Source organism: Dasypus novemcinctus, chromosome 18, assembly GCF_030445035.2.
Source record: "Dasypus novemcinctus isolate mDasNov1 chromosome 18, mDasNov1.1.hap2, whole genome shotgun sequence".
NCBI lineage: Eukaryota > Metazoa > Chordata > Mammalia > Cingulata > Dasypodidae > Dasypus > Dasypus novemcinctus.
This window is the reverse complement of record NC_080690.1, coordinates 57,212,511-57,233,732: the sequence shown is the minus strand read 5'-3', so window position 1 is coordinate 57,233,732 and position 21,222 is coordinate 57,212,511. Positions and strand designations below refer to the sequence as shown.

At 37.8% G+C, this 21,222-nt stretch overlaps 1 protein-coding gene across 3 annotated transcripts in view; it reads right to left on the bottom strand.

Moving 5' to 3' along the window:
* Nucleotides 1-21,222, bottom strand: part of LOC101417557 (zinc finger protein 568-like) — a 72,263-nt gene that overhangs the window by 30,961 nt on the left and 20,080 nt on the right. For all 3 annotated transcript variants that reach the window (XR_011646429.1, XM_058279331.2, XM_071209559.1), the window contains exons 3-4: nucleotides 13,936-14,062; nucleotides 13,554-13,646 (exon numbers count right to left, since the gene is read on the bottom strand). Coding sequence is in view for 2 of the 3 variants with exons in the window: in XM_058279331.2 (XP_058135314.1) it covers nucleotides 13,554-13,646; nucleotides 13,936-14,062 (220 nt within the window). In the remaining variant the exon portion in view is untranslated. The remainder of the gene's footprint in view (nucleotides 1-13,553; nucleotides 13,647-13,935; nucleotides 14,063-21,222) is intronic.

Here is a 21,222-nt window from a genome sequence, read left to right as displayed (position 1 = left end):
CAAGGGTGGTTCAATAGTAGAAAACTAGTCAGTTGTAATACAACACATTAAATTGAAGAAGAAAAAATGCACATGATCATATCAATTGATGTAGAAAATGCATTTACAAAATACAGCATCCTTTCTTGATTTAAAAAAAAAACACTTCAAAACATAGGAATGAAGTAAACTTTCTCAACATGATAACGTGCTATATGAAAGACCCACAACTAATAATGTACTCAAGAGTAAAAGACTGAAAGCTTTCCTGCTGAGATTGGGAACAAGACAAGGATGCCCATTGTCTCCACTGTTATTCAATATTGTGCTAGATGTTCTAGCTATAGCAATCAGGCAGGAAAAAGAAAGGAAACACACCCAAACAGAAAAGAAAAAAGTAATACTTTCTCTGCTCACTAATGATATGACCCTACACCTAGAAAATAGAAAAAATCCACAGCAAAGCTACTAGAACTAAAAGACAACTTCTGCCAAGTGGTACAATAAAAGATTAATACACAAAAAATCATAACGTTCCTATACACTAAGAATGAACAATCTAAGGAGGAAGTCAGGGGAACCAATTCCATTTACAATAGCTACTAAACGCATCAACTATTTTATAATAAATGTAACCAAGTACATAAAAGGACCTGTATTCAGAAAACTATAAAACATTGCTAAAAGACACCAAAGAAGACCTAAAGAAATGGAAGGATATGTGTTCATGAACTACAAGACTAAATATTGTTAGATGTCAATTCTACCTAAACTGATTTATGGTATTATTCAGGTTTCTCTAGGAAAATAGACTGACAATAGATATCTATAAATGGTATAAGATTTATAAAATTGTCTCATGTGACCATGGGGATGCACAAGTCCAAATTCCACAGGGCAGGCTGCAAGCCAGGGACACTGATGAAGGTCCTTGATGAGTTCCTCAGGAGTTGCTGGCTTTCTGAAGTAGAGATGGAAATTCTCTCTCTGCATACTGAAATCACTTCTCCTTTTAAGGTCTTCAACTGACTGGATGGGACATAACTCACTGCTGATGGCAATCTCCTCAGCTGATTGTACATGTAATCAGTCATCTATGCAATCAACTCACTGATGACTAAAGTCCATGAAATGCTCTTGCATTACAATTACCCAAGTGCTTGCTTGACCAAACAACTGGGCACCATTACCTGGATGAGTTGACACATTAGCCTAATATCACACAGATTCAATGCAATTCCAAAATTGAAAAGCCAACTATCAAATTTATCTGGAAGGGTAAAGGATCTAAATTGCCCAAAATATCCTAAAATAGAAGAATGAAGAAGGTCTCTCACTTCCTAACTTTAAAGCATGCTGCATGGCTACAGTGATAAAATCAGCATGGTACTGGCATGAAGACAGATTGCAGAATGTATTCAAATTGAAAGCTCAGAAACAGACCCTCACATTTCAATGGTCAAGTGATTTTTGACAAGACTGTCAAACCCAATCAGTTGGGTCAAAACAGTTTATTCAACAAATGGTGCTGGGAAAACTGGATATCCATATCTAAAAGAAAAAGTGAGGACCCCTAACTCGTATCATACATAAAAATTAATTCAAGATGGATCAAGGACCTAAATATGAAAGCTAGAACCATGAAATTCCTAGAAGAAAATGTAGGAAAACATCTTCAAGATCTTGTGATAGATGGTGGCTTCTGAAACTTTAAACCCAAAGCACAAAAAAAAAAAAAAAAAAAAAAATAGACAAATGGGACCTCCTCAAAATAAACACTTTTGTACTTCAAATGAATGTTAAGGTGAAAAAGCAGCCTATTCAATGGGAGAACATTTTCAGAAAACCACATATCTAATAAGGGTTTAATTACCATGTTATATAAAAAGATAACACAATGATAAAAAGAAAGCAAGTTGATTGTGGCTCAGGTGACTGGGCTCCAGTCTACCACATGGAAGGTCACAGGTTCAGATCCTGGTGCCTCCTAAAGAAGACAGTGAGCTAGCATGACAGGCAGGCATGGCAACCTGACACAACAAGAGACACAACAAGAAAAAGCATAATGAGAGATGCAACAAAGCAGTAAGAAGAGGTTCCCAGTGCTCCTACAGAAGACAGCGAGCTGATGCAATGGGCAGGCATTGTGAGCTGACACAAGATGACGCAGCAAGAGACACAGAGAGGAAAAACATAATGAGAGACTCAACAAAAAGCAGCGTGCAGAGGTGGGTCAAGAAATTAGGCACTTCCCTCTCATTTTAGAGGACTCAGGTTTGGCTCTGGTGCCTTCTAAAGAAACAATGAACAGACACAGCAGTGAAAAACAACAAAGGGGGTGGGGAGAAATAAATAAAATAAATTAAAAAAACATAATTTTGAAGAAGGAAAAAAGTGCAAGGTCTTACTTTACCAGATATCAACACTTATTAGTTTGCTACTGGCAAAAGAGAGACCAAAAGAATAATGAAAATAGATTCATAAATACAAGGGTGTTTCATGGCAAAGGTGACATACCAGAGCAGTAAGGAAAGAACAGTCTTCTCAATAAATTTGCTGTTATCTGGATATCCACATGGAAATAAGTGAAAAAAATAATTTTTGAGGTACCTGGAGCCAAGGATTGAACCTGGGATCTTGCATGCAGAAAGCCGATGCTCAACCATTAAGCCACACTGGCTTCCTTGAGTTGGTTTTTTCATTTGTTTTGCTTGCTGTTTGTTGTTTTTTTTTTTTCAGGAGGCACTGGGAACCAGACCCAGGACCTCCCACATGGGAGGCAGGAACTCAACTGCTTGAGCAACATCTGATCCCAGAAACAAATGAAACTTGATATGTATTTCACACTATATAAAAACCCCCAATAACCATTAATTTTACAACTTACTACATACTCCATGGTGAAACATCTTATCCTACATGTACACAAACAAGTAAAAACCTAATTATTTTATTTGTAAAAGATCATGTACTTAAGGCCCAGTTAATATAAGCAGAATCTTCATAGTGTGTATTTAAGTGATACCTAGAGATTGCTCCTGTTCTATTTATTATATGGAAAGGATAACCAGATTTTTCTTTGGAATTTCCTGGATGCTCCCCAGTGGGACTGGGCCTAATGAGATGTATCTTTTAGCACTAAAAGAGTATTATTCTTATATCATAGTGAGAATAATAATTTAAATACTTGGCATAATGAATGCCTGAAAGATATTTTACTTTGTGAATCTATTTCTATTAGGGAGATATTTAAATCATTCATTTATATTATTGGTATTTCTTTTTTTTTTTTAAAGATTTATTTATTTCTCTCCCCTTCCCCGCCCCCACCCCGGCTGTCTGTTCTGTGTCTAGTTGCTGCATCTTCTTTGTCCAATTCTGTTGTTGTCAGCAGCACGGGAATCTGTGTTTCTTTTTGTTGCGTCACCTTGTGTCAGTTCTCCATGTGTGGCACCACTCCTGGGCAGGCTGCACTTTCTTTCACCCTGGGTGGCTCTCCTTACAGGGCGCACTCCTTGAGCGTGGGGCTCCCCTATGTGGAGGACACCCCTGTGTGGCATGGCACTCTTTGTGTGCATCAGCACTGTGCATGGGCCAGCTCCATATGGGTCAAGGAGGCCCAGAGTTTGAACTGCGGACCTCCCATGTGGTAGACGGATGCCCTAACCACTGGGCCAAGTCCGCTGCCAATGGTATTTCTTAAAGCAATATATATCAACTAACCAGTCTACAAACTATTACAGGGATCTGTAAATTCTGTTGCAGGTATTATAAATTTTGGTCAAGTCTTTTAATCAACAGATTATTTTGTTAATGTATTTATACACTGTCAAAAAATGTTAAGATTTTATGTTAAATTCAGTGAGTGTGTTTATTGGAGTGATGGCAATGAAGGTGCCTAACTTTTTATTTGTATAAACTCTATTGTTTACATAAAAAAAAGAACCAACCAGGGAGTAGATGGGGCTCAAGCAGTTGCATGCCCACCTCCCACATGGAAGGACCCGGGCTCAGTTGCCAGTGCCTCCTAAGGAAGAAAAACAATGAGCTGAGAACGAGCAGACATTGAGCAAAAGCAAGGAATAGACAATGAGCAAAAACAAAGGAGCACTTATATAAATTTCTGATGAAATTTAACAGGGCTTATATTTATCAATGTACCATCTTGTGAAACACTTCCATTGCCCCCAGTTACCCCCTCTTCCGTCTATTCTATTCCTCTTCCCCTCTCCCCTCATGGCCCACAGTGACAACTAAGCTTCACTGCTTGAAAGATAAGATTCATAGATACTTATAACAATACTGAGGGCTTGAAACTCTAGTCTGTCCTCCCCTATTGGGTGCCACCCAGGCTCTCGAGAGACACCCTCTCCTCTGTTTGAGAATATCAGGCCTCTCCAGAATGGGGGTACATTTTCCTGCTTATTGCATATGTTTCCACCCACTGATATAGCACATTATGACAAGATGAACACTCACACACTCCCTAGAAGCCTACCCCAGGCATACCCTGTGCCAGATGCCCTTCCCCGCCAAACACCTGAAACAGTTTAAAATATAAATCATAATGTAAGCCATAATGGAATCATGGTTAGTAACTATGTTTCAATATCTGTACATCAGCTGTAGCAAATATAACATCCACATGTAAAAAGATCATTGCTGGAGAAGGGGGAAAAGGGTTTGATGTTGGGTTTATGCGAGTCCCCTATATTGTGTATGTGATTTTACTGTGATCTCAAGCTTTTTAGAAGACAAAATTAAAAATTAAAAAAAAAAAAAAAAAGGATATAGGCACTGAGGAAGGAATAAAAGAGAGAGCTTTACCATTGGTACACGCAGGGCAACAGCTTTTACTGTGATGAAAGCCAAGACGTCAAAAACAAAGTTTTAAAATATTTTTCATTTTTTAATACCCCAATTTATTTTTTACTTTTAGTTTTTCTAAATTATTATGTATTCTATTTCTAATCTTTAAACCTGTCACTACTATTTCATTTTCCTACTAATTGAATTTGGCAATATAATTGGCTTCATTTTTGAAGAAGTTTTGGATCACATAAGGGTTAAACTATGGCAGGGGAGCAGTACTGATGTGGGGTGTCACTGATGGGGGATGTATGGATGGGAGGGAGTTCTCCAGGGCATGCATATAGGGTATATTGAAATGTTCAACTGTTCATTGGGTACTGTCACAGTGGATAGTTATACATGACAGCTGAGGGAGTGCTGGGGAGATCTGTCACATTCCCCAATGGAACAGCAACAACCCCCCAAGTGCAATGGCAAAGACCAGTGAAGAAGGATGGTCCAATGATGGGCCCTTGATACTGATGACTATGCTTATGAGCCTGTGTGCTTGAAATTTCAACTAGACCTAGAGCTGCAGGGTGCCTAAGAGTTACCTCCTGAGAGCCTCCATATTGTTCAAATGTGGCCACTCTCTAAGCCAAACTTAGCATATAAATGCATTACTTTCCCCCCAGTGTGGGATGGGGATAAGCCTCCCTGGCGTCGAAGGATTATTACCATCATCATGTGGTGATGCAATTAGAAAAAGACCTTGAATAAAAGGGGAAAATGGTAAAGACAAAAAAGTTTATAAGGCTAAGAGACTTCAAAATGAGTCAGGTCATCAGAGGGGTCACACTTACGCATATCTCAGCAGGATCCGAGAGACAGCCAAAGTAGATATAACCCCAGGTACTGGTGTTCCTGACAGCTACAGAGACACACAGACTTCTCCAAATGGCTCTGGAGTTTAGTGCTTTGCCAGTGGGCCCTACTTTGGAATTTGTGTTCCTGAGTGTGATAGAGTTGGACTCAGATGTGACCTCTCTACACATTCCTCTTCTATCACTTTTTACTGAACCTGATTGGCGCTGGGGTTTGTGTATGCTCAGGAGACTTAAATCTCTGGACTGTCCATGTGCCAGCTGGGCCCTGAGCCTCAGCAGAGTTGTAACACCTACTCTCTGGTTTGTTGGACTTAGCCAGGTCAGCTGACGGGAAGGTGAGAATAGTAACACCACACCAGGGAACTGAGAGTGTCTACAGCTGCAAGCAGGAGAATCTCATCCATCAGTCATGTGGAATCTAAGCCCCCTCTCGATTAGAGGTGGAGTGGACATTGCCATCCCACGGTACACAAAATGGAGAAATATAATAGGGATTGGAGCAGACTTGCTGGTATTCTACTATAGAACTGTTGTGACTCTAGCAATGGAAGAAATTGTATCATTCATGTGGAGTTGGTGGCCATGGGAGATGCTGAGGGCAGGGAGAGGGAGGAAGAGGTGTGATATGGGGTACTTTTGGGACTTGGAGTTGTCCTGAATGATATTGCAGGGACAGATGCAGGACATTGTATATCCTGCCATAACTCACTGGATGGACTGGGGGAGAGTGTGAACTACAATGCAAACTATGGTCGATGTGGTGTGGCAGTGCTCCAGGGTGCACCAAATGCAATGAATGTGCCATACTGACGAAAGGGGATGTTGATGTGGGAGGACAGGGGGTGCGGTGGGGAGTGGGATATATGGAAACCTCTCATGTTTTTTAGTGTAACATTTAGTGTGATCTATTTATCTTTAAAAAAAAAAAAAGAAAAAACAAAAGCCACAAAGGAGCAGGGAGTGGATGTGGCTCAAGCATTTGAGCACCTGCCTCCTACGTGAGAGATCACAGGTTCGGTTCCCAGTGCCTCCTAAACTAAAAAAAAGGAGACAATGAGCAGACAACAAGTGCAAACAATGAGCAAAATCAACAAGCAAACAGATGAGGGAGCCATGGGGGGGTGGGGTGGGGGGGTGGAATCAGTTCCATGTAAACTAAAAATTTTAAGGAAAAAACCATAACTTTTTTCAAACATAATAGAGAATATCTTCCTGATCTTCAGTTGGGAAGCCAATTTTTAAAACGGACATCCAAAGCACTAACTATAAGAGAAAAGATGTACAAAATTGATTGTATTAAATGTTAAGAACCTCAGTTAATATAAGATACCATTAGGAGATGGAGAAAGCAAGCTAAGAAGTTGAAGAAGATATGTGCAATACATTCAAGTCACAAAAAATTCTTATCCAGTATAAGAAAAGTTTCTTCAATAACTCAAAAAACAAAACAAAACAAAACAAAAAAGTAATTCAGTAGGAAAATGACCAAAAGGCTTGAAGGCAAAGAGCAAAATGGGAAATTCATGTGTAATAAGCATATAAAAAGGAGTTCAACCTCGCTGGGAATCAGGAAAACGCAAATTAAAACTACAATGAGCTAGGACTACACCTTTACCAGAATGGCTGAAAATAAAAAGACCAATAACAGCAAATGTTGATAAACCTATAGAAAATCACTTCTGTAAATATAAATGGAAACAAATACTTTAGAAAATGGTCTGGCATTGTCTGCTAAAGGTGAAAATACACATAACCTCTTATGGCATAATTCCACTCCTATGTATATAACTGACAGATGTACACATTCCACTCCTATGTAACTGACATATGTACACATGCACCTAGAAATAGATATAGAATGTTCATAGCAGCATTATTAATAAGAACTAAAAGCTGGAAACAATTCAAATTTCCATCAGTAATAGAACGGATCAATAAATTGTGGGGTAATCATGAAAAGGAAAACTAGCCAGCAATGAAAATGTATAAATTACAATAATATAGAACAGCACAGATAAATCAATTGTGCAATTACAATATTGAACAAATAGGAGTCAAGTATGGAAAAAATACATAAGCTATATTATTTCATTTATATAAAGCTCAAAAAAACTAAAGTATACTCCTTAAGAATGTACACTTAGGTTATGAAACTATGAATAAATAAGGGGTGATTATCATAAAACTCAGTTATCAGGGAAAGGCTCTAGGTTGCTGGCAATTCCTATTTCTTAGCCAGGGGAGTGGTTATACTGATATTTACTTAATGATAATTCCTAAAGCTATACATTTATATTTTTTGCAATTTTGATGTGTCTGTTAAATTTCACATTATAAATGGCAAAAAACCCCACAACAAACAAGTAGACAGGTAGCTGGATTGGGATAGTAGGAAGGTAGCAACATTTATAGCAAAATGATGGTGTGAGGAAGAGTTTAAATATTATGGCAGCCAATGAAAGGAAATGGGCTTTTCGTTCTGCATCCACTGCCACCATGTTATTGTGAAAAGCTTGTGGTGAAGGGGAAGCAAAAAAAAAAGAAGCATGTTCTGAAGTTCACTCTTGACTGCACCTAACCTGCAGAAGATGGAATCATGGATGCTGCCAATTTTGAGTAGTTTCTACAAGATTAAAAAGTTAATATACGGCGGCGGACTTGGCCCAGTGGTTAGGGCGTCCGTCTACCACATGGGAGGGCCACAGTTCAAACCCCGGGCCTCCTTGACCCATGTGGAGCTGGCCCATGCGCAGTGCTGATGTGTGCAAGGAGAGCCCTGCCACACAAGGGTGTCCCCCATGTAGGGGAGCCCCACACACAAGGAGTAAGCCCTGTAAGGAGAGCCACCCAGTGCGAAAGAAAGTGCAACTTGCCCAGGAATGGTGCTGCACACACGGAGAGCTGACACAACAAGATGACGCAACAACAATAACAAAAAGAAACACAGATTCCCGTGCTATCAACAACAGACAGAAGTGGACAAAGAAGACACAGCAAATAGACACAGAGAATAGACAACCGGGGGGGGGGGGGGGAGGGGGAGAAGGGAGATAAAGAAATAAAAATTAAAAAAAAAAAAAAAGTTAATATAGACAACCAGCAAGATACCAGCACAGTAAGGAGCTCATAGAGTCAGCTCCTGCTACATGGCAGTTAGTAAACACCCAGAGCTCTCTGGAGCTAGCTGAAGCACCTGTTTGGGGGCTCCAGGAGACCAGAAGAGCATCCTGCAACATCCTTGAAGGAATGGAAGGAGGAGACTGCCCATCCGCAAAGAAGACTCAGAAGTAGCGCACTCCATGCTGTGGAGGCCGGTGCCCATTCTCCACTGGAGGCAAAAGCTGCCTCGGGAGCTGTTCCCTAGCTGGAATTTAAAGCTCCATTTCATAGATGTTCAAACAAATCTCCTTAATAAATTCAGTGAGATGGCTAAAGAGATTAAAGATATTAAGAAAATGCACGATGTGCACAAAGAAGAATTTGAAAGCATACACAGAAAAAGAGCAGATCTTACAGGAATGAAAGGTGCAATAAATGAAGAGGAAGAAAAAAGGATTAGTGAGCTTGAAGAAATGGCCTCTGAAAGTGAATATATAAAAGAACAGATAAAGAAAATGGAAAAAATTGAACAAGGTTTCAGGGAACTGAATGACAGCTAAAGACATGCAAATATATGTGTCATGGGTGTCCCAGAAGGAGAAGAGAAGGGAAAAGGGGCAGAAGGAATATTTGAAGAAATAATGGTAGAAAATTTCCCAACCCTATTGAAGGACATGGATATCCATGTCCAAGAAGCACAATGTACTCCCACCCAAAAAAATCTGAATAGACCAACTCTGAGACACATACTCAAAAGAATGTCAAATGCCAAAGACAAAGAGAGAATTCTGAGAACAGCAAGCAATGCATAACATATAAGGGATACCCGATAAGATTAAGTGCTGATTTCTCAACAGAAACCACGAATGCAAAAAAAACAGAGGTGTGATATATTTAAGATACTACAAGAGAAAAACTTCCAGCCAAAAATCTTATATCCAGCAAGATTGCCTTTAAAAATGAGGATGAGTTTAGAATATTCACATATAAAGAGAAACTGAGAGAATTTCTAACCAAGAGACCAGATTTTCAGGAAATTCTAAAGGGTGTGCTAGAGCCTGAAAAGAAGAGACAGGAGAGAAAGGTTTGGAAGAGAGTCTAGAGATGAAGATTATATCAATAAAAGTAACTAACAGTGTCAAAGAGTGATAAAAATAAAATATGACAGATAAAACTCAAATAGTCAGGAATAAACTTAACCAACAATGTAAAGCACTTGTATTCAGAAAACTGTAACTCACTGTTAAAAGAAATCAAAAAAAGCATAAATACCTGGAAGAACATCCATGCTCATGGACTGGAAGACTAAATATCATTAAGAAGTCAATTCTACTCAAATTGATATACAGATTCAATGCAATCCCACTGAAAAGTTCATCAGCAATTTAAAAAAATTGAAAACATGATCATCAAATTTATCTGAAAGGTTAAATGACCCTAACTAGCCAGAAACATCTGAAAAAGGAAAAGCAAACTCTCTTCTGTAGACTTTAATTTATATTACCTAATTATAGTGGTGAAAACAGCATGGTACTCGCATAAAGACAGACCAATATAATCAAATTTATGTTTCAGAAACAGATGCTCACATATATGGTCAAGTGATTTTTAGTAGCCTGTCAAATCCACAGAGCTTGGGCAGAACATGGTGCTGAAAGAACTGGATATCCATAGCCAAAAGAAGGAAAGAGGATCCCTATCTCACACCCTATCCAAAAATTAACTCAAAATGATCAAAAACCTAAAAGTAAAAGCAAGAACCATAAAGCTTCTAGAAGAAATTGTACGAAAATATCTTCAAGACCTGGTGGTAGGTAGAGGATTCTTAAAGGAGATAAGAGGAGGACTGAGATGGACTATTGATGTTTAATGTATGTAGAAGTTTTTTAATTAGCTTCAATGTAAAAGTGTAGAAATGTATAGAGTGGATGGCAAGAAATAGTAACAGCTAGTTTATAAATGGGAAAGTGGCTGAAAAGGGTAGTCTAGGTATGTAAAGGCCAATTAACAGAATCCTAGAGAACTTTAGGAACAGAATAACACAGTAAACCACTGGTGGATGAGAGTTGTGGTTCATGTACAGATGCAAAAGTGTCCTTTGTGAGCTAGAGCAAACGTACATCACTATTGCAGAGTGGTGGGAATGTGGAAAAACATGGGAAAGATACAAGTGGAGTGACCCATGGACTGTGGTTAGCAGCAATAACATAAAATTCTTGCATCTATGCCAAAGATGTACTGTGTTAATAATGGGGCAGTATGGAAAATGTGTGCCAATGTACACTATGGACATGGTAACAATCAGATGATATTATATTATTTGTAACAAATGTTCCACCACAGTGTGGTGTGTTGATAGAGGGGTGCTGTTTGGGAATTCTGCACATGTGCATGACTGTTTTATAAGTTCACAACTTCTGTCATAAAAAATACATTTAAAAAATAATAATAGGGTAGGTTGGGGGAAAAAGTACACCAAATATAAGATAAGGACTATAATTAGTAGCAAGATTTTGACAATATTCTTTCATAATTTGTAACAAACATCTCACGAGAATGCAAGGTGTTGGTGAAGGGTTGATGTATGGGACCCCTGCATGATGTTATGCATGTTTGCTTTGTAAGTTCACAACTTTTACTAGATACTTATTGTTTATGTATGTCCATATATAAATGATATAAAGGTAATAACAATAATAATGGTGGGGTTGGGGGAAAATACTTTGGTTAGTAGTGATATTTTGACAATGCTCTTTAATGATTAGTTAAAAAGGTTTAATAACAGTGCAAGGTATTAGTGGTAGGATGAGGTGTGGAGTCCTGTATGATGTTATATATGTTTGTTTTGTAAGTTCACAACTATTATGGTATACTTATTGTTTATGCATGTTTATGTATGAGTGATACACGTCAATAAATTTTTTTTTAATTAAAAAAAAAAGTTAATGGAAACAATGGTAATCTCAGTGGAGGAGTCATAACCATTGAAAGAAGCAAGAGCAAGATTACTATAAACTCAGACTTGCCCTTTTACAAAAGGTGTTTGAAGTATCTCACCAAAAAATATTTGAATAATCACCTATGTGATTGGTTGTGCACAGCTGATAACAGCAAAGAAAGCTATGAATTTATATTGCTTCTAGGTCAACTAGGATTAAGAAGAGGGAGATGAGGATTGAAACTCATTTATCATGGATTATGGTGTATGATTCCCTGAATTAAAATAGTTCAAACACTAATAAGATGGCAGGGTGGGGCTAGACACTTGTAGTCTTAGAGTGGGAGATGGCCACACTAGAAAGACCATTCAATGTGATTTGGGAATTGAGGCTTTAAGCCATGTCATGACAGGTTGACCTCGGACCTTTTTGAACTCTAGGAGGGAGAGGGACTCGAAATAGAGTTCAACCATCTGGGAACTGATTCCATCAATCATCAATAATAAATAAATAATAAATCATCAATAATAAAACCCCACATAAAACTCCAATGAGCTTCCACAATTTATAAAATGACATCACTGTCCTAGGAGAGTTTTGATTCCAGACGCAATTCCCTGGAAGTTTGTGTTTGGGAGCCCCCACAGACCTTGCCCTATATGCCTCTTCTTTTTATATGTATCCTTTTACTATAATAAAGCTATAATCATAAGTATATGCTTTCAGTGAGTTCTATGATTCATTCTAGTGAATTGTTGAACCCAGGGGGTTGGTGGGAGCTTCCAAATTTATAGCCAGTTTATCACAGTATGAGGCCTGGCCCCAAACTTGCAAATGGAGCCTAAAGGGCAATCATGTAAAGGACTGCCCTTAACTGTTGGGTCTGCCTAACTCAGGGTAGTTAAGTCAGAATTGAACTGAATTGAATTGAGTTACTGCAGTATTTACAAAAGAAATGGAAGTCATTTAAGTTTTTTAATACTATATAGAACCTAAATGTCAAACAGTTTTTAAAGGCCTATTGATCTCTGAAAGACTGAATACATAAGCAAATGACTGCATAAAAGCATGTGGAAGTGAATGAGGGTGCAAGTAAAAGGGACAATAATCATTAAATAAGTTGCAAAGGAAGTGAGGAGATTTGGTATCCAGAATACAAATAAGATTAATAGATAATTCTCTAAATTGAAATAAAAAGAGAGACTTGATATGTAAGAAATAACTATAAGTTTTGTCTACATATCTTGGGAAGTTATACTAACTGTCACTCTAAAGACTATGATCTTTAAGAAAACCACCTTGAAAAACATTTCAGAGGTGTTGTGGTGGTTTGGAGATATGTATCCCAGGAAAATATGTTCTTAAATTTAATCCATTCCTGTGGGTGTGAATGCACTGTAAATAGGACCTTTTGATGAGGTTCCCTCAATTAAGGGTGGCCCAACAAAATCAGGATGGGTCTTAATTCTATTACTGGAGTCCATTATAAGCAGAATGATATTCAGACACACAGAAGACAGAGACAGTGGCCAGAAGGCGGAAGTCAACAGAACCTGGAAGAGAAAGGAGACGCTAAAAGAAGCAAACATGTATATTGCTTTGTGATAGAAAAGCCAAGGACCAAGAATGGACAGCAGCCAGCCCCAGAATGACAGTCTTCCAAGAGAAAGCATCACTTTGATGACAATTTTATTTTGGACTTCTCTTAGCCTCAAAACCATGAGCCAAAAATTTCCATTGTTTAAGCCAAACCATTTCATGATACTGGTTTTGGCAGCAAGGAAACTAAAACAAGTGTTACCCTCAGAAAAACTGTCTTGTGACTTTGCACCATTCACAAATGCCTCACTTAACTCACCAGAACGTTGCCTTAACATTTCTTCTTCAACAATGCATGACTCTTCTTCCTGCTCCAACTTGAAAATGACATCTGGCTTGATGAGTTGATAGCCTATTTATTAGAAGAAATATGACTTGGATTTTAATGATTGGGACAAAAAACCACCACAGAATTTAGGTTGAGTACAGAGAATTTCAGGGCTTCTGATTAAAAAGTAAGGTTTGGTTTCTAAGGATGCACAAGGAAGTTTTCTGCAAAGTACAACAATGGTTGAAGCATATATTATATGAACAAAGGAAATAAGAATCATTTAATCCCTCAAAACTATTCACTATCGACATATAAAGTCCTCTCACATTTCAGAAATGCATAATTTGATTTTCACAGATATTATCCTTACCCACTGTTAATAGGTTGTTATAGTTCTCCAGCATCACATCCCTGTACAAATTCCTCTGTGCAGGTTTCAATTGTTGCCATTCATCCTCAGTAAAGTCAATAGCCACATCTTTAAATGTTATTCTTTCCTGTAACAACAGATTCCTAATCAATTTAAGAGTGATATCTTTAAGGGTGACATCTTCTGAAAGCATTCAGGAATCAGTGTTCATAAAAAGCTACATAATAAGTGCCTAATATTTACCTAGTTTAACTAATACTCTAAGAAAGAATAAGTCATACTAGAATATTTTCTCTAAGTACAAATTTATTCATTGCTTCAGTCAATTTACATGTTCATCATCTGCTGTATGTGGAGGAGATCTTATATTGGGGATGATAATGTAGAATAAATGGCTATGTGATTCACTGGCAGGGGCTATATGGCAAAAGGTGTTGGAGGCAGAAAGAAGTAGGAGGGAGATAAAGAGTCAAATTTTACACATATAAAACTCAAAGTCTGTGTAATAAAACCAGTTGTGGTAGTTTGAGACTGCATGTATACCAGAAAATCATGTTTTTAAAGCTGGCACATTCTTGTGGGTATGAACCTGCTGTGGATGGAAACTTTTGATTATGTTACTTTAGTTAAGGGCCATTTGAATAGGTTACTTCAATTAAGGCATTGCCTAGGGTAGGTCTTAATACCTTTACCAGAGTCCTTTATAAACAGGATGAATATGGATAGAGAAAGAAAGCCACAGAAGTAGGAAGCTCAAGACAAGGAATCTGGAGGAGAAGGGAGAGCCCAGATGCTGCCATGTGCCTTGCCATATGACAGAGGAGTCCAGGATGGCCAGCAGTCAGTCTTTGTGGAGAAAGCATCACTGAAGATGACTTGATTGGACCTTTTCACAGATTCAGAAATATAAGCCTGGAAGCCAATAAATCCCCACTGTAAAAGCCAACTCATTTCTGGTATATTGCATTTCAGCAGCCTAGCAAAAGAAAGCACCAGGGAAAGATAACCAACAGACTTTGGATATGTAAATTGGAACCTCAATTAGGTACTGGAATGGAAATAAGTAACTGACAATCATTCATCTATAACTAATAGTTGAAGCTACTGTAATGGAATGTGCTAACTCACTGAACCTATGCAAAATGGGATGAGAAGGGAGGTCAACAACAGAATTACAGGGAGAACTACCACTTAAGAAACAGGCAATGAAAAAGTATTCACTAAGGGGAAATTCTTTTTAAGTAGTCAGAGAATTTTAATTAGCATCATGAAAAACCTGATGAAACCAAGAATACAATCTCAGATTTCTAAAAAGAAGTGGGTCATTAAGAGCAAATTTTAACTTCCCCTCTCATAAAACAAATAAATGAACAACAAACCAATAAATAAACCAGATATAAATAAATTACAATACAAAAAGACATAAAGAAAATAAGGGGTAAAATCATGCGGAAAGAAGAAAGTCAGGCAATCACAGAAATCATACCTTTGAGGACTTTCTTGCATAATCAGTAGAAACAGAAGGAGATAAAAAGGACTGTTGCTGAGAAAGAAATGAGGCAAACATTAATTGAACTACAAAATGTTGTAGTTCTGCTCTCAGCAGCTTATAACAGTCACAAAAACTATTGCCTGAGGATTTAGCATCATTTTAAGTGAGAAAACCAAGGCACTGGTTTTTTTCAAGTGTTTCAGTAATTTACTCAAATTTACACAGCTAGTAGTTGATGGAGCCAGAATTGAAAGCCACATATTTTTATCTCTAATGTCTGATCTCTTGATCTCTACACTGTCAGAAGTAGCTACTGGGGACACGCAGACAAAACAGTTACTGTTTGTTCATTTTCTCCCCAGGATGTGGAAAATAAAATAGGAAAAAAACAACTATTCAAAAGATGGTAAAGTGCGAAGCTCCAGGATATATCCACTAAAACAACTACTAAACAGGCAGGAGCTGTCTGGAACAAATATTTTGAAACTCCAGGGGCCAGAAGAATACTGTATAGCACCCAGGGAAAAGCAGGAGGAAGAGGATGATAAGTTACAGTAAAGAACTGTAAATTGCTCTCTGTCTGGTGGTTGGTGGTGCTCTTATCCCTTCTCAGACCAACTCCTGGCTAACTGCTGATGACAAAAAGGAATACAAAAATTCTCTGCCCCAAGACCAGGGGTGGGCACGACAAATCACTGATCATGGCTTTTTTAAAAAAACAGATTTATTTTATTTATTTATTTCTCCCCACCCTCTCGTTATCTGCATTCACTGTGTGTGTTGTGTGTTGGTCCTCCTTTCTTAGGAGGCTCTGGGACCCAAACCTGGGGCCTCCCACGTGGGAGTGAGGCATCTAATCACTTGAGCCACCTCCGTTCCTTGCTTTGTTGGGTCTTCCATTATGTTTTCCTCCATGTATCTCTTGTTTCATCATCTTGTTGTGTCAGCTCACCAAGCCAGCCTGTTGTGCCAGGTCGCTGTCTTGTTTGTCTTCCTTAGAAGGCACCACAAACTGAACCTGGACCTCCCATGTGGTAGGCAAGAGTTCAATCACTTGAGCCACATCCGCTTCCCTGATCATGGCTTTTGAATAGCAAATTTGGATTGCTAGGTCCTGGCTCTAAGGGCAGCTACTGTTTCAACCTGTTTTGGACAAAGTCACTGGGAGCCATTTTTTCAACCCTCCCCAAACAGGGAGGCAGGCTGTGGAGATTTAAAGATGCAGCACTTCCTCAGGGTTGTGGGAGAGAGTTACCTGAAGGGCTGCATTTGCTAGGTAGGCCAGGAGAGCCCAGATCTGAGGAGCCATCAGGGAAGCTTTCTTTGCCCTTCCTGATCCCTCCCCAGGGAACTCTGGAGTTGTCTGCATGCTCTTACTTGGCTGGGAAAGACTGATTTGGGAAAGTCCTCTCCAGGGCCATCTACCTCCCAGAACTCGTCCTCCTATAGAGGCAAACAGGTTGGGACAAAGGTCTGCTAACTTCAGACACCTGGGAAAGAGCGGATTGTCTCCTGGAAAAGAGAGGACAACCAAAATCTTGTTATCAGGAAAACACAAAAACACAAGAGAATAATCTAGGGACCGAATAACACAGTGAACCCAGTGGTAGATGAGAATTATGGTTAACAGTACAAATATAAGAATGCCCTTCTAGTAACTAGAACAAATATATATCACTATTGCCAAGTTGGTAAGAATGTGGAAAAGCATGGGGAAAATACAACTAATATAACCTACAGACTATAGTTAACAGCAATATTGTAATATTCTTGAATCAATGCCAAAGATGTACTCATAATCTGTAACAAGTGTCCCACAACAATGTAGTATGTTGGTGGAGAGGTGTGGTATGGGAAATCCACACATGTGCATGATTGTTTTGCAAGTTCACAACCTCTCTAATAAAAAGAAAAAAGAAAAATGAACAAATAAAACAACAAACCCAACATAAGACAGAGGCCCAGAAAGACAAGGAAAACCATGTGTACCGCATGTGCCTTGGGCAGACCTTCCTGATCGGAGAGCTAAAGCTCAAGAAAATCTCTTATCTTATCACTGGCTGGTTACAAAACCAAGAAACAGATGTCCCAGAGACTAACTAACATTAGTTAGTAAACATTTAAAAATATCGAAAGGTATGGTGTGCAACAAAAGAGTACAAGACACATTTTTAAAAAAGGGAAGTGATGACATAGCCAAAGAAAATACAGAAAACCCTAATGAAGAAGACAAAAATGTGGGTACACCAAACAAAGCCTTTAAAAAATTCTTACAAATGCTCAAGCAGATGAAAGTACAGAGAAAGAATGAAAGGATATGAGGAAAACAATGATGAACAATATGAGGGGCTAAGTAAAGGTACAGAAATTTTATAAAGGAACCAAAGAGAACTACTGGAGTTGAAGACCACAATAACAGGAATGAAAAATGCCCAGGAGGGTTTCAAGAGTAAATCAGAGCTGGCAGAAGAAAGAATCAGTGGCCTTGGAGACAAAGCACTTGAAATGAGTCTGGCTGAAGAATAGAAGGAAAAAAGAAATAATGAAAGTGAAATAAATACAGCCTAAACCAAATATGGGACATGATTAAGCACAACAATATACACATTATGGAAGTCCCAGAAGGAGAAGGAAGAGAGAAAGGGGCAGAAGGAGCAGTCAAAGGAAAAATGACAGTGAACTCCTCCAACTAAGCAAAAGATGTGTACTTGCACTTCCAAGAAACTCAGAGAACATCAAACAGCATAACACAAAGGAAAATATACCCTGGCATATATTTATTGATTACAACATTAAATGCAAAGGACAAGGAGAGAGTTCTGAAAGCTTCAAGAGAAAAGCAACACATTATGAACAAGGGAGGACTAATTAGATTGAAAGGTGATTTCTCATCAGAAGCCATGGAGGCAAGGAGGTAGTAGGGTGAAATACTTAAAGGGCTAAAAGAATTTTATATCTGGAGAGACTCTGTTTCAAAAATGAGGGAGAGATTAAGACATTCTCAGAAAAGCTGAGGGAGTTCTTCACCACTAGACCTGCCCTACAAACAATGTTAAAGGGAGTTCTTCAGATTGAAAGCAAAGGACACTAGTCAGTGGTTTAAAGTAGCATAAAGTAATAAAGTCATGTAGTAAAGGTAACCATTTAGATAATTATAAAAGTCAAAATCATTGAATTGTATTGCTTGGTATATAACTGGGCTTCCTACTACAGATGCTAAAATTCAAATGGATTGAAAGTAATGATAATCCAGATTTTTGGACATATGATTTACAAAGATATAAGTCGTAACAGTATAAAAAAATGGTGGGGAGATAAAGGGATATAGGAAAAGTGTATGTGCATGCTACTGAAATTAAGTTGGTATCAAACCAAATATAATTGTTACGTATTTAGGATTTTAAATTATAACCCTTAGGTTACCACAATGAAAAATATATTCAGACAGAAATGAGAGGAACTTAATATGGTACAACCCAAAAAAGCAAATAAATATAAAAGTAAGCTTTAATAGAAGCAAGGGACAATAAAGGTGTAAGACGTACAAAGGCTAAATAGAAATATGGGAGAAAAATAATGTATTATCTGTAATGACTTTAAATGTAATAGATTTAACTCTCCCGTCAAAAGCTAGAAATTGGCAAAGTGGATTAAAAAAGCATGACTCAATTACATGCTTTCTACAAGAGACTATCCTTAAAGATACAAGAAAGTTGAGGATGAAAGAACGGGAAAAAAATCTATGCCATGCAAATAGTAACCAAAAGAGACCTGAGGTGACTATACTAATATTGGATAAAGTAGACTTCCAATTAAAAAGTTACAAGGGACAAAGATGGTCATTATAAACTTATAAAAGGGGTAACTTAACAGGACAATGTGACAACTGTAAGTATAAATGCACCTAATAGCTGCTCCCCAAAATAAGTGAAGCAAAAACTGAAAGATTTGAAGGGTGAAATTGGTGCACAATAGAAGACTTTAACACATGACTCTCAATAATGGAGAAAACATCTAGTCAAAATATCAATAAGGAAGCACAGGATTGAATGATACTCTAAACCAACTAGACCTAACAGACATATATAAAACACCGCACCCAACAAAAACAGAATGTACATTCTTCTTGGGTACAACTGGATCATTCTCAAGGATAAACCATATGTTGGGTCACAAAACAAGTCTCAATAAAAGAAAAAAATATTGAAATCAGACGATGTATATTCTCCAACCAAAAGAGAATAAAACTAGAAATCAGTAACAGAGGGAGAAATGGAAAATTCAAAAATATATGGAAATTAAACAGCACACTCTAAAACAACCATTGGGTGAACAGGAAATCTGAAATGAAACTAGGACATATCTTGATGTGAATGAAAATGAAAATACAAGGTACCAAAACTTATGGGATACAGCAATGACCATGATGAGAGAGAAATTTATAGCTCTAAATGCTTACATTAAAAAAGGAGAAAGACTTCAAATCAGAAATCTAACCTCAAAACTGGAGGAACCAGAAAAAGAGCAAACTAAACCAAAATTGAGCAGAAAGAAGGAAACAACAAGATCAGAGCCAAGATAAATGAAACAGAAAACAAAAAAACAATACAGAGAATCAACAAAACTAAACGTTGGTTCTTTGAAAAGATTAATAAAACCGACAAACCTTTAGCTAGACTGATAAAAAAGAGAAAATATAAAAACGAAAATCAGAAATGAAAAAGAGTAATCACTACTGACCCCGCTAAAATAAAAAGGACTATAAAAAGATACTATGAACAACTGTATAGCAATAAATCAGATAACCTAGATGAAATGGAAAAATTCTTACAAACACATAAACTACTCACATTGACTCAGAAGAAACAAATCTCAACAAACCAATGACTATAAAAGAGATTGAATCAGTAATCAAAAATTTCCCAACAAAGAAAAGCCCAGGACTATAAGACTTCACAGGGGAATTCTAACAAACATTCCAAGAAACCTTAACTTAAATTCTACTCAAATTCTTCCAAAAAATTGAAGAGGAGCAAATACTACCTAATTCATTCTATGAGTCCAACATAACCCTCATACCAAAGTCAGATAAAGATACTGCAAGAAAAGAAAACTACAGACTGGTATCTCATATGAATATAGATACAAAAATCCTCAACAAAATACTAGCAATCCAAATCCAACATATTAAAAGAAGCATACACCATGATAAAGGGGGATTGATCCCTGGTATGCAAGGTTGGTTCCACAAAGGAAATAAATCAATGTAATACACAACATTAAAAGAATGAAGGAAAAAAAATATATGATCTTCTTAATTGATACAGAAAAGGCATTTGACAAATACCAACACCCTATTGTGATAAAAAAACATTTAGAACAATAGGAATAGAAGGAAACTTCCTCAACATAATAAAGGCATATACAAAAAGCCCACAGCTAACATTCTACTGAATGGTTAAATACAGCAAGCTTTTCCTCTAAAATCACGAACAAGAAAAGGATGCCCACTGTCACCACTGTTTTCCAACACTGTACTGGAAGTTATTGTCAGAGCAATTAGGCAAGCGTGACAGTATGAAGTTATTTTATGAATCCCCTAAAAGAAAAAGATTGTGTTCTTGAACTAATCCATTCCTGTTGGTGTGGGCCCTCTGGTTGGACTACATCAGTGACGCATGACTCAGGTTTGGTTTCCACTCTCTTACTGGAGCTTTATATAAATGGAGAGCAGTCAAGACTGAGAGAGGAGGCCCTGAAAGAGACAAGTCCAATGCCGGATTGCCCGCAGTGGA